The 16,528-nt window shown below is 37.0% G+C and overlaps 2 protein-coding genes across 2 annotated transcripts in view; both read left to right on the forward strand.

The window, feature by feature from the left end:
- Positions 1 to 3,520, forward strand: part of sike1 (suppressor of IKBKE 1) — a 5,513-nt gene extending 1,993 nt beyond the window's left edge. The window contains exons 2-5 of the mRNA XM_015377823.1: positions 123 to 228; positions 302 to 444; positions 522 to 635; positions 2,812 to 3,520. Of these exons, the coding sequence (XP_015233309.1) occupies positions 123 to 228; positions 302 to 444; positions 522 to 635; positions 2,812 to 2,946 (498 nt within the window). The 3' untranslated portion in view covers positions 2,947 to 3,520. The remainder of the gene's footprint in view (positions 1 to 122; positions 229 to 301; positions 445 to 521; positions 636 to 2,811) is intronic.
- Positions 3,521 to 6,064: 2,544 nt separating this feature from the next.
- Positions 6,065 to 11,388, forward strand: LOC107086715 (MICOS complex subunit MIC10-like). The gene is made up of 4 exons (XM_015377831.1): positions 6,065 to 6,128; positions 8,827 to 8,874; positions 9,122 to 9,228; positions 11,149 to 11,388. The coding sequence occupies exons 1-4, from the start codon at positions 6,065 to 6,067 to the stop codon at positions 11,158 to 11,160; spliced, it is 231 nt and encodes a 76-aa protein (XP_015233317.1). The 3' UTR covers positions 11,161 to 11,388.
- The last annotated feature ends 5,140 nt before the right edge of the window (positions 11,389 to 16,528 follow it).

A 16,528-nucleotide genomic window follows, 5' to 3' on the forward strand; every position in this document is an offset into this window, starting at 1 on the left:
TAATAATTAACAAAAGTCCAGTGGATTTTTTTTTTTTTTTTTTTTTATCTTTTGGAAAAAGTTGCAACAGGGCTCTTTTCCAACAACTTCTGTTCTTAGTTGCTTGTCTTTCCTTCTTTCAGCACACAGAAGACAGCTCAGAGATTCAAGATCTGACCAAATACAAGCCTCATGTCCTCCTGACTCAAGAAAACACTCAAATTAAAGAGTTGCAGCAGGAAAATAAAGGTATTACTTCCTTCTGATGCTTTATTTTAGCGGATGTTTTTTAATATTCTAATGCTCTGTACGATCTCTGCAGAACTGTGGCTGTCTCTTGAAGAACACCAATACGCCTTAGAACTAATCATGGGTCGGTATCGCAAGCAGATGCTGCAGCTGATGATGGCAAAAAAGGAGCTGGACACCAAACCTGTGCTCAGCCTTCATCAGGACCATGCCAGAGTAGGGTGGTGTTCTTTGGTTGCTCAAGAAGATTATTTTTACACAGCTAGGATTAAAAATGGCTTCTTTTGCTCCAGGAAGTGCAGGGCCAGGTGGAGCGGATATGTGAGATGGGTCAGGTGATGAGAAGAGCCGTGCAGGCAGACGATCGGCACTACTGCTCTGTTCGAGAGAGGCTTGCTCAGCTAGAGGTGAGAGACATTTTTATTGTTTGTAAAAAAAAATCTCAGATTATCCCGGTTTTATGAATTTAAAGTTAACTTGGTAGAAGCTAGAAAAAAAGAGGGCATTTTTCATTCAGTCAAAAAAGCTTCAGAAACTCCAATGTTGATTCAGAGTTTGTTTTTAAAAAAAAACCCTCCTTCCAACCAGGGCTGGTTTTATTGGTAGATTAATCCATCAGTAACCTTGCTCGGTCCAGGTTACTGCAGCCCAAACAGCAGAAGAAATTTGTTTTTACTTTTTGCAGCAAAAACACAATTTTTATATCGGCCGCATTTTGGCAGAAGTCAATTACTGAGCCAGACGCTAAATAAGGCCTAATAAATTGTGCCACCTATTAATCAATTGGGCTCTAATAGAGACGGGAATACAGGAAGAAACCACCAGCAGAACCAGGCTCAGTGTGAGCGGCCTTCTGCTGAGACAGGGGGGGTCAGGGAGACAGAAGCAGACATGCAAAAGAAGCATAGAGGCCCTGCTGCTCGGTTCAGTTCAGTTTGCTTTCCATTTACACACTATAAGTTATCTCAGTTACTGAGCTCGGAGCGGTCTCGGCACGGTTTTTCAAGGGTAGTGTGAATGGGGTATAGCTATGCTAGAAAAGGTAACAGTAAGCTATTTATGCAGGTGACTCTGTCGGGGAAAGAGACGGTCAATCAGACGAGCTCTGGGCTGGTTTTCATGTGAAAATGGATAAAAGAGCACATTTATACCCCATTTACACTACCCTTGAAAAACTGGGCCGATACCGGTCCAAGCTCAGTAACTGAGATAACTTATCGTGTGTAAATGGAAAGCAAACTGAACTGAAACGAGCTAGACACAACCGAACCGAGATAACTGCAGACCAGTTCCAGAGGTGGGCTCGGCTCGGTTTTTCCCTGGCTCGGTTCTCTGATAATAAGAGCGCATGAGCAGAACGTCTCCGTCTGGCTGCACATCCCGATTCAGACTCCATTCCAGTAGTTGCTGGTAATGCCCCTCCAGAAGTTGCTTGCCAACCAACACAAAACAGAAGAAGAAGAACTACTATAAATAACAATCGAAATCTTCTCTTCTTGTGTTTTATGGCGATTGGCAAACAACTTTTGGTGCATTACCGCCACCAACTGCTTGATTTCCTCCTTCTTCGTCTTCTTCTTGTGTTTTATGGCGGTTGGCAAACAACTTTTGGTGCATTACCGCCACCAACTGCTTGATTTCCTCCTTCAATACTGGCAGTAATACCGCAGATCGTCACTAGGAGGCGAGGAGTCAATGAACCGAGATACCGTGATGTGCAAACGGTCGTCAGAACCGAGCTCGGCCTGGTTAACTGATCCGAGCTCGGACCGGTCTCGGCATGGATCGGTTTTTCAAGGGTAGTGTAAATGGGGTAATAGTTGGTCACAGTAAAGGCAGAGCCTATAGCTATTTCTAAGAGAGAAACAGGACTAATCACTGAAAATGACTGAAGTGGGAGAATAGAGATAGAATGATGAAATATGGTCCCTATGTCCTCAATGGACACGGATTTAAGATAAAAACTTCAGAACTATGAAAGTATCATTAAAACATTTCCCAGAGCTCCAGTTTATACAGTTGAAATATAAAAAAAGTGTAATAATTGTGTAATAGTTACAAGAATTAACTGACTGTATGTTATCTTGCATTGATGGAGGCAGACATCTTTCCTCTTTACCGGAACAGAGCTGAGAAACTAGTGACTGCAGAGATCGCTACAGTCACTGGTAGAATTACAAGTTAGGCCTATATAAAACCTATTCTACACAGATTGATATAAAAACTATTTATAAAATGATCTGTGTAAGCAAACTTTGTCGTCACTTGACAAGAAAGGTGATACGGGGATTGGGGAAGCCTGATGATGGCCTCCATATCGTTGGAGGGGGAGAGGTGACAAGGGGGTGGTTCATATTGCTGCATTCTGCAGTTTGACCATTAGATGTCGCTGGAAATGACATATTGTAGCTTTTTTTTATGTCATAGTAATTCTGATTTGGCGTAACTGGGAAGATTTGATCTCAGTCCTGCTATTTTTGTTGGTTTTAAAACCCACAACAAAATCTAAATCCATCTCTCTCATACGAGTTGTTCTTGGTGATGTATTACTGATTTAACATTTGGGTTTTCCGCCTCTTTCAGATAGAAAACAAGGAGCTTCGGGACCTTTTATCCATCAGCAAGGGGTCGGTGAAGATAGAGAGAGACGACGCCAAGCAGAAATCCCCACCAGCAGCGGAATGGGAGCATTCCCCACAGGCATCGTCCGACGACTGATCAGAGCACCAGGACTGAGAAAGCAGACTACAGGGTTGTGAATTTTCTAGCGAAGGTCACTTGAACACAGCATTTTAGCTTTCATTACATCTACCAGTGTGTGCACTCCAGGGTTAGGGAAGCTCTTTGTAGAGTAACTGTGTCATCACTGCTGTCCTGCAAGTGAATCCATAATCCGTGCTGTTGATATAAGATGTGTAGCTGGTCACTAAGATACCCATCGGAAAAAGGACTTGTTATGTCAGTTACTTTTAAGAGATACAGTTTCTACCTCCTGTTTACTTTTACTATAGTCCCAGTCTCATTCACTTAGGAGTGAAAAGCCTGCAGAAACAACTGCTAGTGGGAAAGCCTGCTGGTACCCCACCCCTCTCCACACACACAGGGTAAGACTCTGTGCTCGCTGCCAAAAAACAAAAGACTCTTGGCCGTTTCACAAAGATTCACCTGCTTCTTATGTCATAATTGCTTTATACTTTTAATTTGTTTGCTGAGGGATTTTTGTGGTAGGGATCTATTCTAATTTTCAGATTTAGAAGCAGTTTAATTGTACCAGCTCAGTCTTTGTGCAAAGAAAAAACAAAAAAACATGCCAACTCTTGAAATGTTTGTTGTTGAAACTGTTGTCATCTCAGGAACTTAGTTTTAGACATGCTACAGTATGACCTTATGACCATGTAGGGCGTGTGTCAAATAAAATTCAATCTATACATTTTGTTGGATCATTTTCATAAACTTTAATTCTAATAACACCGTATGCAATGGTAGAACAAGAAAATAGAGCTCTGTGATTAGATTTGACACCGTTAGTGTCATTAGTCAGAGGATTCTTCTTCCCTCCTGCTCCCAATCAGCTGTATTTTTGAATAAAAATGTAACTGAATTAAAAATGATTTGAAGAAACTTTACTTCACAGAGAAGGCTTCTAATAATTCAAAATATTTAAAAAGACACAAATAAATGTTATTTTCTCATTGAGTCTGTTTCTAATGTCCATTAATGTCCATGAGCTGTTAAACATTACAGTTATCGACAGATGTTCCGCTTCATGTATCTCCCCAGCTCTCACATTTATATTATATATTGGTTTTATTTATCTTTTTTTTCACAAATCAAAATAGAAACCCAGAATACATCAATAAAATAAGAAATGTGATTGAGTGTGACAGAAATCTCATAGGGCTTATGCCGAAGGTCACACCCCTAGAACAACAAAACATCAGGAAACTCACATTATGAAAGACATTTCACTCTATATGTAATTTTTTTTTTCTTTTTTTTACATTTTAAATTTCAGATTTCAGGCAGCCATTATTTGTAAAATCATACATTATTGTCTTTTTTTGGATAACAGTATTTTTTTTTCTTTCTTTCTACCATTTATCTCTAAAGATTCGAAATATAGTCTATATTAATTCTATAGTTTTGCTCCAAGATACCAAAAAGAAAATTGTTCTTGAGTTTTAATACTTAATGGGAAATGAAAAGACAAAGCTTGTCTAGTATAAGAATGGACTTGGCAGTTCTTAACAAAATAATTCTTGAAACTATCAGGAGACTGACCTTGTTTTATCATAAAAACAGAGGTACATGTTTGATAAATATTAACTTCATAAATATTCAACAAATGTAATTTGGAGAAAAGGGGAGCACTATCTCCCCAGCTGTTAGTGGGTGGATATTTCTTTGCAAAAGAAAACAAAATAATCTTGATTCTTAGGTATTTTATGTTGACATAAATAAACGGAAAACTCACTCTGTAGACTAATTTGTATATTTTTATGATAACAATTCTGCAAATATTTGTTTTAATATTTTAAAACTATAGTTTTTTTGGCTCTATGGTAAACTGGAAAAGATATTTTAACTACATCATATACTTTATGTTTTTCTTGGGTATGTTTTACATAATCAGAAAATAATTCTTTAAGTGGCAAAAAAAAGTTTAATCTCTTCCATGAACCTTTGGTTTTACACAGATTGGAAAGAATGGGTTTTCTGAAAGACAATGGAATTACAATATTTTACAGGGAGAAAATGATGTTTATGGTACGTGGTATTTTAGACCAACAATGTTATCTTATTTATTTCTGAAACCAGTTTAAAGATTAGGAACCTTTTAAGTAATTTTAGTAGAAAACATCAAATCAAACATAGCATAACATAATTATATTCCTGCATTTGAAAGCATTACAAGCACCAAATTTCCACACAGATAACACATCTGTGGACCAGCTCTTTTGTGGGCGTGATCTTGTGGAGGAGTAAAGTATTGAAGAAAAAAACTCGGATTTTAGAATTACACACCGGTTTCACCTGTTTGAGACACTTATTGTGTATTTTACTCTCTGATTTCTGACTTTAAAGAAATAAACATTAACATGGAGTTAATTATAAAAGCAAACAATGACAATGAGCGCTGCAGAATATATCTAATCTACCAGTAAAGCAAGATCTCTTTTCAGCACTGTGAAACTACAGACCCCGAATTAGCGGGGTCTGTAGTTTCTTTTTTTTTTTTTTTTGCTTTGGGGTCTGTAGTTCAACTTATTTTATTGGGTGGATGGATTGTTGAATAACTAAATAAAAACAAACAGTGGATTACTCTTAACAGCGAGCTCTCTTTCACCCTGCATTCAGAATGTCCTACTGTGTAATATCTTGATATGGATGGAGCCAGTCTGTTGTCGTGTCTCAAAGTAATGTGAGCTCAATAAAGTTCAATTATTATTAGGCCTAGATACTTTTAGAAAGTATTTAGTAGTAGTATATGTAGGCCTAGATACTTTTGGGAAATGTTTTATTTTCACCGGCAGGTGGCAGCATTTTTGCAAAAGTAGCTGCATGGTGCATTCACGTGAAACGGATAAATAAATAGCCATCTTTGAAAGTGTTTTTTTTTTTTTAAACAAACTGCATTTTATGAGTTAAATCTTTATACAGTAATATAAAAAGCTCTATAATTCAATGGGAATGTTCTATTCACTGATTTTTCCATGTGTCGTATTTTTACCTTAATTTCCCAACACATCATATTAGTCTTGTACATTTCCGAGCGGTCCTCAAAGGCAGCAGCCAGAGCTGCAGCTGAAACCTTTAGCCAGGAGCTAAAGTCAGAATGTCTGAGAAGGAACTCGGTAAAAAGTGGGACCGCTGCCTGGCAGACGGTGTGACTAAACTGGGTAAATATTCCTCAGCTTTCAGCCAGCAGGGTTTCTGCCATGAAAGATGATAATGAAGCATTAGGCGTTAGTTTGGATTGTAGTTTAATGCTGTCATTGACTGAAGCTAACTAGCTAGCCGCACAGGGCTAGTAAAGGACAACTAATGAGCATTTAGAGGTTAATGTAAACAAACCGGGGCTCATTACTGCCCTGTGTCTGTCAATCTGACTTATATGGTTAAAACTATAACTACTGGAAAAGTAGAAATATTTAATATTGTTATTGGTGTAAGTTGCAGACAACACATGGTTCTGGTTTTACAGGAATATATTGCCCAGCTAAGCACGAATGATGTTTATATATAAAGTTATATAATGGCGTGCTGGCATGTTTCTAATCACTCTATAATATTATTGTTGCTTCTTTGGTGGCAGGATGAATAAGCCTATATTAGCTATAGGTTAGACATACTATAGATTAGTGGTTTTTAATAATTGCAGCCTAAAATCGGCTTGCTTTGACAAATGAGATACTGTTGAGTGTCAAGATCCTTTAACATGTGTATATATATATATATATATATATATATATATATATATATATATGCGCAACTTTTTGGCCCCGATACCATCTGTCTGAAATTGATGTGTGTATAAGAAGAACTGCATACTACTTGGATGTAAAATAATGACCATCATGGCTTTGTCAAGCTGCTGCCTACCTTTATGAAGCAGGAAAAAGACTAATACAAAGTGAATCCAGTAGAACTTTTTATTGCCTACCAGGAATAGGTGACAAAATGGTATCAGTGCGCTATTTGTTGGAACTCGGCGATACCGATACAACAATTTTAGTGCTGGATCAGGGCCCTGCATGATACTCATATCGGTGCAACACTAATACATTAATACACATTACACTATGTTGATTGCAATGTTAGAAGCATCATACATATATTTCTATATCTATTCTTTCTACCGGGTCCCCTGACCACAAACAGCATATAGAGAAACAGTATTTTATCTAATGTTGATTTATTTTATAATGAAATCACTCCACTCACATAACTCACAGTAAATAAGCATAACCACTGTATTTTCAAATAAATGGCTGATGACAGACCAGATTTTCCTGATTCCTGTTCTATAAAAATCTACACACCAATGTACATTTAAGGTGTTTAAGGGTGATTCTCCATCTACAGTCTAATTCGGTCATAATATTCCTATGAAAAATAAATAGAATACTAATATATCTTTCAAGTAGACCTTTTTATATGAAAATAAGGAAGTTCTGCAGCATTTTAAATGAAGTTACTGTTGAATTATATTTCATTTCAGTCTTAAGGGACCTGGCCAAGGGATACAGGACAAACACTCAATATGAAAGCATATTTTATAGAATATAAATAGTAATTTATCAATCTATCATAAATGTTTTTTTATGTCCATTTTTGTGCCTTGTATTTGCAGCATGATCAAACAATGACAAACCTGTTTTTGTTTTTGCTATTTCTGCCAGGGACACAAATTCTTTGATAGTTGGAGAATCACCTCTGAGTTTATCATTTACGGTCCAACATAATATAAAAATTAAATGGGTTGAGCAGTTCTTTATCTGTTTGAAAAAAAAAAAAAGTCTAAGATGAATTGCAGAAACACTTAACCTTTGACCTCACAGAACACAAAAACTACCTCTGAAAAGAGCACAAGTCATATTAAATGTTAGTATATTGATTTAGATATTTTATTACTGTATTTCTTTAGTCATTATAGGGTTATTACAGCAACAAATAAAATATCATATTAGTAAGGACAGTCCACCTGAGAATATCACTGCTGCCACACTCTGTTTTTGTTCCCGGTGCTGAATTAGATCCACATAGGAACACCTGATCACCCTATTGGCCCAAATGTTCCTACAATTTTATGCTTTGTTTGAACTCCTGCAATAATATATACACTCTGAATTATAGAAGTAAAGATATAATAAAATTGTATGCACAGATAGGACAAGATGTAATAATCAGAAAAAGCTCCAGGGGATCTTTTGCTGATGGAAATCATTTGTAGGAATCATAAAACCAGATTTTATGCAACAGTGCAACAGAATTTTTATTTAATCCTTTGTTATTCAATTGGGTATAAAAACATCCCCCCTGGTGGGCGTCAGTTGACTCACGGTTGATACCAAAGAAAAGTCAAGCTACAAATGGAGTAAAAACCCAGGAATGGAATGAAGAAGCAGCAAAAACATGACATTTTAACTGACTAAAAGCACTATATTGGTTGTAAATTAAATTTGTCGGTTTTGTTTTATCCACTTGTTGAGTATCCTTCTATACTCAGCCAATGTTTTCGATACCATTTGGCAAATAAAATGGATAATAAACAAATAAAACTTGAGCATTCGTATTCCAAAGCATAGAGTGAAAACTGCTGTTGGTGGTTATTCCATAAGTACAGGATTTTCCATACTTGCTGATACTGAAGGTTGCATCTTTAAAAGAAAGTTTCACCTGCTTGGGAATTTGCTTTCTTTTAGCTAAAATAACTTTTTTTTCCTATCAAATTTATCACTATTACATGATATTACAAAGAAAACAAATGGCACTCTATTTGTACAGAGGGTAGATTAGACAAAAATGTTAGAAATGTATCTTTGCAGTTTTTTAGTGCTTATATCTAATGTTTTTTTGTGTTGTTCTGTGTTTCAGGTACTGGTCTCGGGCTAGGAATTGTGTTTTCTGTTCTGTTCTTCAAAAGTAAGCATTTTCTGTTTATTTGTAGCTGTATTTTAATTTAAAACTTACATGTAGCTCGTTGAGGATGTGACCACACAGCTAGGATTGCATTCCTCTGCTGCACATTAACACACTAGTCTTGAGTGCCGTTAGGGAGTCTTTTCTCCTCCATTTACAGTATTCTTATATGAATGTCTTAACTGCACTTGTATTTTTGAGATGTGCTTGTTATTGTTGGAAAAAAGTAACAGAGTATCTCTCTTTGCAGGACGTACATGGCCTATTACGTTATTCTCAGGAGCTGGACTTGGGATGGCGTATGCCAACTGTCAGAATGACCTGAGGTCACATTATCTGCCGCACAGAAGCCAAAAGGTTTGATTTGGTGTCATTTGGTTTTAACAGGTTGCTTCATGCACACTGATCCTCATCTTTTATGCCAGCCTTACCCCAAAACACCCTGCTTGGATCACTGCTTGTGTGCATCAATCTATTAGCTCTGACTAGAAGGTCCGTTAGGAGTAACAATCATTATCCACAGATCATGCAATTCAATTCAATTCAATTTATTTCTATAGTGCCAATTCACAATACATGTCGTCTCAACGCACTTTACAGTTCACCTGCTCAAACAATCAAATTGATTCAAAGTTTTCTAAGGAAAACCCGTTGATTACATCGACTAATTGACTCAAAGGCAATCCCTCACACTAAGCATGCTTGTATCAACAGTGGAGAGGAAAAACTCCCTCTTAACAGGAAGTAACCTCTGGTAGAAACAGGCTCAGTGTGAGCGGCCATCTGCCGAGGATGACTGGGGTTCAAGGAGACAGAAGCAGAGATACAAAAAGCAGCTGTAAAAGGCGGCCCCGTCCAGGAAACACACAGCCAGGCAGACGAGCTCCGAGCCAACTCCCATGTCAGAGGATGAAGAGAGCACATCCAGCCAGTCACAGTCAGAGAAACAGGACTGCACTGGAAAAACAGGCCGATCTGCAACATCTATAAACAAAGGTGTTGATGTCAACAGCACAGATGATATTTCTCTCCAGGATGGAGTCACAGCCAAACAGGAACAGATGAGGCAAAGCTACTATCAGAAAAAGCAGAGAGAGTGGGAGAATAGAGATAGAATGATGAAAACAGACAGATAATAAACAGAACCCAGTGTGAGTAAATGCAAAACAACATGCTGCTCCAATAGTGTTTCTGTCAAGACCACACCATCCAAGACCAAAGAGTATGAGGCCAAGGCCATAAGGCAGCGTTTCCCAACCTTTTTTTTTAACTTATATACCCCTTTGGGAATTTTGTCTTACCATCAGTCAAAAGGATTGCTGATTGTCCAAAAGTGGACTTACAATAACTGATTATAAAATTAAAACTGTTTTACTTAATCTTTTTACCTGAGCATTTAATTATTAGGTATTTTGTTCTTTACATCTCAAATAAAAGAATAACATAAATACGTTGCCTAGCAGTTAGTAAGAAATCAGAATAAATACAAAATAAAATCCTATTACAAGCCGGTATTTATAAAACCGGAGCTCCTTTGAGTAACTCTCTTATTTACACTTGATGAATTGGGAACAAAATAAAGAGTAAAAAAAAAATCATAGATCAAGTTAATTAGTTTTAATTTGTTTTCATCAAGACATCTGAGCTGCTTTTATGAGCTCCGGCAGCTCAGTGTGAAAAGCAGCTGATCCCAGGCTGTTCTCTACATCCAGTCTGAACTCAAACGTATAAGAAAAATTAATTTTTTTGGTTGATAAAAGCTTGTTTAATTTTTCAGCTGGCTCCTCACAAAGCAAAACAGATCCCAGCCGTATTTTATTTTACTACCTATGACAGAGGTCTTCAACAGGGTTTCCGCGACCCCTAGGGGGTTTAGTTATTTTGCACTTTTCCTCAAAGTGCATGTGTTTCACTTTAACACAAAGGGTGTCACTTGATGAAAATAGACACCTGGTTCCTCTTGGTAGTGCAGTGGTGAGCAGTCTGCCTGACTCGGCTCACTCCAATGTGTTCTTATCACTACAGACCTGATTTTGTGTATCGTTTGCCAAAACAGATCCGGGTGTTTTGGGGGTACATTTTTCAAATTTTTCTTAACCTCTTTGTTTGAAGTTGGCAAACACCTGATTTTATTTTATTTTTTTTAGTTTTGGCTTTTATTCAAAGATTTTGGTTAAATCAGTTCTGCATCACCAAAAATCAAAAGTTCTCAAAAATGAATTTTCTGTCTGTATTTTCTACAAATGACTAAATCTTTGTTTTTCTCTTTTTTTCCAGCAGGAGCTGTAACTTCGACCCATCAAGCAGTTTTGTTTTTTTTTAATATCATTTTTGCAATGATTTGGTTTTTGCTGTTGGAGTGTCACAGTTTGCATTATGCTACAGTTGGATCTGTGTCTTCCCATGGAGTTACCGTCCTAAAAATGATTGTATGAGTTTTTTTTTCTGCCTGATCAGAGCAATCTGTGTGTATTTAATAAAATAATTGATGATGAAATAAATATATGATGGATGAATGTGCTTTGATATCTATTCATTGACACTATTAGATTCGAACAGCTGAATTTTAACTCAAAATGGGACTTCCTAATAAATTCCTAATAAAGGTTCCCTTATTGGATCATAACAGCCAGAAGGTTATTATTCTGAGTCTCTATTCAAATGTTTGTAGTTGATCCTCTGAGTTGGTGTAGAGGGAAGTGGTTGGACCAGAGTGCAGAGAATCTGCAGCAGCTCATCTAATGGGGAAGGTGACACGATAGCAAAGATTAGTCACTTTAACATTTAGGATTTATCTGCATTGAGCTGCAACAAAAAATAAAAATGGTTTACCATTTGTCAGGAAATGAAAAACTATTGTTTCTACATCAACTTAGTTTGGTTTCTGTTTAGGATCATCAGATTAAAACTGAGAAAATAGGAGCAAATGTCTTCTATAACCAGATGCTGCTGGTGGTTCCCTAGACTTATTAAAAAAAAACAAATACAGTCATATGAAAAAGTTTGGGCACCCCTATTAATCTTAATGATTTTATTTCTAAATATTTGGATGTTTGCAACAGCTATTTCAGTTAGACATATCTAATAACTGATGGACAAAGTAATATTTCAGTATTGAATTGAGGTTTATTGGACTAACAGAAAATGTGCTGTATGCATTAAAAGAAAACTTGATGGGTGCGAAAATGTTGTTTATTGATTTGAATACCCTTAACTGCTTTTCACTGACTTACTGAAGCACAAAATCGGTTTGGTAACGTAATAAATATTTGAACTTCATAGCCAGGAGTATCCAGTCATGAGAAAATGTATTTAAGGTGGCCAAATGTGCAAATAACTGTTTCAAACACCCAAATATTTAAAAATAAATGATTAAGATTAATAGGGGTTCCCAAACTTTTTCATATGACTGTATCTATGAAGATCAGGCTCAGAGGCCCTGGAAATCACTTTCACTGTTTCCTTGCACCAGAGCTCCTACTAACTCTTAAAAATATAAAAAACCCATTAAAGACCAGCTTACTCAGATGTAATTTGACCCAGTTAGCTATTTATCATTGAATTATTCATGTGAGGCCCTTATTGGTGTTTATCTGTAAAGTGCTATATATGCAGTTGTGCTTGAAAGTTTGCAAACCTTCCTATTAAAGAAAATGATACATTCCCACTGGTAGTTCATATACCACAAAACTGAAAAGGTAATGATAAATTAAAATGTACTAGATATAAAGTAAAATAAGATATTGATTTTAGAATTTTTATTCAAAGAAATATATATATATATATATATAAACTACTAGTCAAATTGAAGCACCTTGTTCATGAACACCGAAGTCTGAAAGGAAGTTTCCTGAACTTTACAAAAAATACCTGATTTCAGTGTTAAGAAAAATTTAGTTCAGGCCAGTGGCTCCATCAGGCATGTTTACTTGACTTATAGGAACATTACAAATATATAAAAAAAAATGTATTCATTCCATTTCTCAGATTTCTTGGTGTTTATCAAATATTTTTCAGTGATTATTTACAATTTTGGGGATTTATGTCTTAAACACTGATGAGAAAGAAAGTAGTCCATCATCTTGAGTTTATGTGAATAAATGCGCTGAGATCGCATCGCCCCCTTGTTTAACAGAAGTCACAGGCTGTTTCTATAAAAAGGTTCACAAAATCACAGGCCTGTGATGCGCCGTGGGAGGAGCCTCCAGAGCCAAGGCACATATGGAGAAAAAGGCTGGATGATCTGGACCCAAAGCCTGACTGTGAGGCTGAGCTGCACTGATGCCATGTGAAGATGCTGAGGAGTCATCAAAGTCATTCAGCTATACAAAAAAGGTCACCAACTCAAAGATAAGCAGAAATAAAAAAAAATGTTGACTAAAATGTATAAATAAAGCTACAAATGAACTTAAAAAGTGTTTTATGAAATTAAAAATGTAAACATCTATATTTCATATGATCATGTTACATATGGAATATTAAGAGCAGCTGTACTTTTTTGCAAACCTTTTTCTGAAATTCANAGAGCAGCTGTACTTTTTTGCAAACCTTTTTCTGAAATTCAGTTAAAAAAACAATATTTGAATCACAAATACTTTCAGGAAATATAAATAGTTTAACATTTGAAATTCTTTGGGCAGAAACTGAATTTGAATGCAGATATTGCATAAGTTTTATGAATGCAGAAAAAAGACCTTCCATTTGATTTAATTTAGATTTTTTTTTTTGGACTTAAACTGTTATTAACAGCTGCAATACCGGTAAATAAAATGAGAAATTAAAAACATTGTTTTTTTCTTGTCCTCTTTTTCCATTATACTGTAGTTCTGGTAATTGATGTCCCAGAGTTAGATGATAGTCCAATAGATTCTCTTTCACAAGCAGACCTGCTTGGTTCATATAGCCTATAGGAGAGTTTATTGAAAATGATTTAAGAATTAAAATCTTATACAACAGAGACAGAAAGGGAGAGGGGATAAGAATTCAGTTTATTTATATAGCGCCAGTTCACAACACGTCATCGCAAGACACTTTACAGTTTACCAGATCATACAGTCAAATTGATACAATGTTTTCTAACAAAGGAAAACCATTTGATTGCATGGACTCATTGACTCGAGTGCAATCTCTCACACTAAACATGCTTGTAGCAACAGTGGAGAGGAAAAACTCCCTTTTAACAAGAAGAAACCTCCAGCAGAACCAGGCTCAAAGTGAGCGGCCATCTGCTGAGGCCGACTGGAGTTCAAGGAGACAGAAGCAGAGATACAAAAAGCAGCTGCAAAAGGCGACCCCGTCCAGGAAACACACAGCCAGGCAGATGAGCTCTGAGCCAGCTCCCATGTCAGAGGATGAAGAGAGAACATCCAGCCAGTCACAGCCAGAGAAACGGGACTGCACTGGAAAAACAGGCCAATCTCCAACATCTATAATCAAAGATGTTGATGGAAGCAGCACAGCTAATATTTCTCTCCAGGATGGTGTCACAGCCAAACACTAACAGACGAGGCAAAGCTACTGTGAGAAAAAGCAGAGAAATCATGACATTAGAGATTGAACTAACAGATTCTGCAGAGTAGGAAAATAGAGATAGAATGAAGCAGAATGATGAAATAGGGGTCCCTATGTCCTCCAGCAGTCTAAGCCTATAGCAGCATAACTATAGAGATAGCTCAGAATTAAGAGGAAAGAGAAAAGAGAAACAAAAAGGCAAAATAAACTACATAGAAGTTATACAGTAAGCATTGAGTAAAAAAAAAAAAAAAGGAGGGGGCAACTGTAACACATAGCTAGTAGCAGTAGCTCTTAGCCAAAGATGCTAAAATAGAACAACGTTGTTAAACTATCAGTGTTTGTTTCAGATAGATAATGACATGTGCTCGCATTTACAAACTAAATATTTTGTTGGTGTTTTTGATGCGGTTGGCCAGTTCAATTGGTAAGTCACCTGTCCTGCAAACAGGACACCTGGGTTTGTATCCCAGCTGGGGGAAATGAGCTGCCAGTGTGGGTCCTTGGCCAAGACCCTTCATACTAATGCCTGTTTGAGGAGTGGCGGCCCAGTGGTTAGGGTGTTGCACTTGGAATCCTGAGGTTCTGAGTTCAAGTCCCTGAGTAAGTCCCCCCTGGGTTAAGGGTCCTTCACTATGGGTCCTCCCTGGGTGCACAATGGCAGACCACTGCTTCCCAAGGTGATTGGTTAAATGCAGAGAGTTAATTTCTTTGCTCTTACAGTGTAATGACAATAAAATGCTGGATATGAACAAGAACTAGTGTGAAGATGTGTTACAGGGTGTTAAAATGTTTTAAAACTAAAATCGGAAGAGTATGGCAGGCTTTTGGACTGGCTCTGATGTTTATATATAAAAATGTGCAAACAAACTTTTTGAGAACATAGTTTTGTAATTCTATCTTTATTCTCAGCTGTTTTGTTAAAACTCATTAGTGAAAACCAGGGAAGACAAGAGAAAGCTAGAAGCATTAGAGTATAAAACAATATCCTAAAATTTCATAAAGCCCTGTTGAATACATGGACCCACAACTGGACTCAAGAGCTATATTAACCTATAGTTATACTTTAAATAGAGAAGAAAGAAAAATGACCCTTGATCATTGGAGGAGCTGTAGAGGTCCACGATTTAGAAAAAAAACATTCTTAACACATCTGCTTTTTATGGAATAAGTTTAAAGGAAGTCATTTTTTTTATAAGCTTGCATTATTCATTCTTTAGTTCTCAGGAGTCACATCCAACATGTCTGCTCAGACGAGACCAATTCGGAACTTTTTGGCCTGTTTTCAGAAATCTTTAATGGCTTTAAACACACCTCCATAGTTAAACACGGTAGAGGCAGCGTCATGCTGTGGGGATGCTTTCTGATCACTAGGGACAATGAACTAAAAAACAGGACAGAGATTCCTCTTTCAGTGCAGCAAGGGCCCTGAACTTATAAGCACAGCTCAAATGGGATTATAAAAGCATTTAAGTTAGCCCCTAAATACAACCTTATCAACATAAAATATGGAAAATTATATCTAAAACAACAAAAATTGAGCATTTGATTCGGTTTGGTTACCTTTAAATTGTCTCCATACAGAAATGAAATCCAAAAGACAAACAGATTGCAGCAACTTTGAGACAATCAATCAGATTTCAATAAAGCTTTATAAAAATGCGCATAGTTTTATCAGAATGAGAAAAAAAAAAAAAAAACCGCACAACCAAACAGGGAGAAAGACCACCCACACAGTTCCTATGATGCAGAATTAGCATATCTGGGCTCTGTTTGTGCATGGTTATGCATTAACAGCTCCATGTTTGACACGCTCTCTCTCAGTAGCCGTCCGCTCCGGCTGGGAAACACGCTGAAGTGGCCGCCTCAGGGATTAACAGCAGCAAGGGATGCGGAGCGTTATAAGGACCATGATACCTGTAGAGCACTTCTGAGCAGAGCCCGGCTTGGTAATGAATGTTGCACAGCTTTTTTTTTTTTTTATGTAGTTCTTTTGCTCATCTTCTCTTGTTTCCTAGAATAAAAGGACTTGTGGTTTGGAGAGAAAGAACTCCTGCTCAGCTAGACGTACAAAAGCTGGCCGAGTCTTTTCTCTGAGATATGTTTTTGAGGATCTCTCTCCATCCTCAGTGGGTCATGTCACTGG

This window comes from Cyprinodon variegatus, unplaced genomic scaffold (assembly GCF_000732505.1).
Source record: "Cyprinodon variegatus isolate N-32 unplaced genomic scaffold, C_variegatus-1.0 Scaffold159, whole genome shotgun sequence".
Taxonomy (NCBI): Eukaryota; Metazoa; Chordata; class Actinopteri; order Cyprinodontiformes; family Cyprinodontidae; genus Cyprinodon; species Cyprinodon variegatus.

What these genes read in the sequence shown, in the direction of transcription:
- LOC107086715 (XM_015377831.1), top strand. Translation starts at nt 6,065, where the DNA reads ATGTCTGAGAAGGAACTCGGTAAAAAGTGGGACCGCTGCCTGGCAGAC. An exon ending in AGACGGTGTGACTAAACTGG is followed by an intron (nt 6,129 to 8,826) that starts GTAAATATTCCT and finishes TCTGTGTTTCAG; the next exon opens with GTACTGGTCTCGGGCTAGGA. An exon ending in TTCTGTTCTGTTCTTCAAAA is followed by an intron (nt 8,875 to 9,121) that starts GTAAGCATTTTC and finishes CTCTCTTTGCAG; the next exon opens with GACGTACATGGCCTATTACG.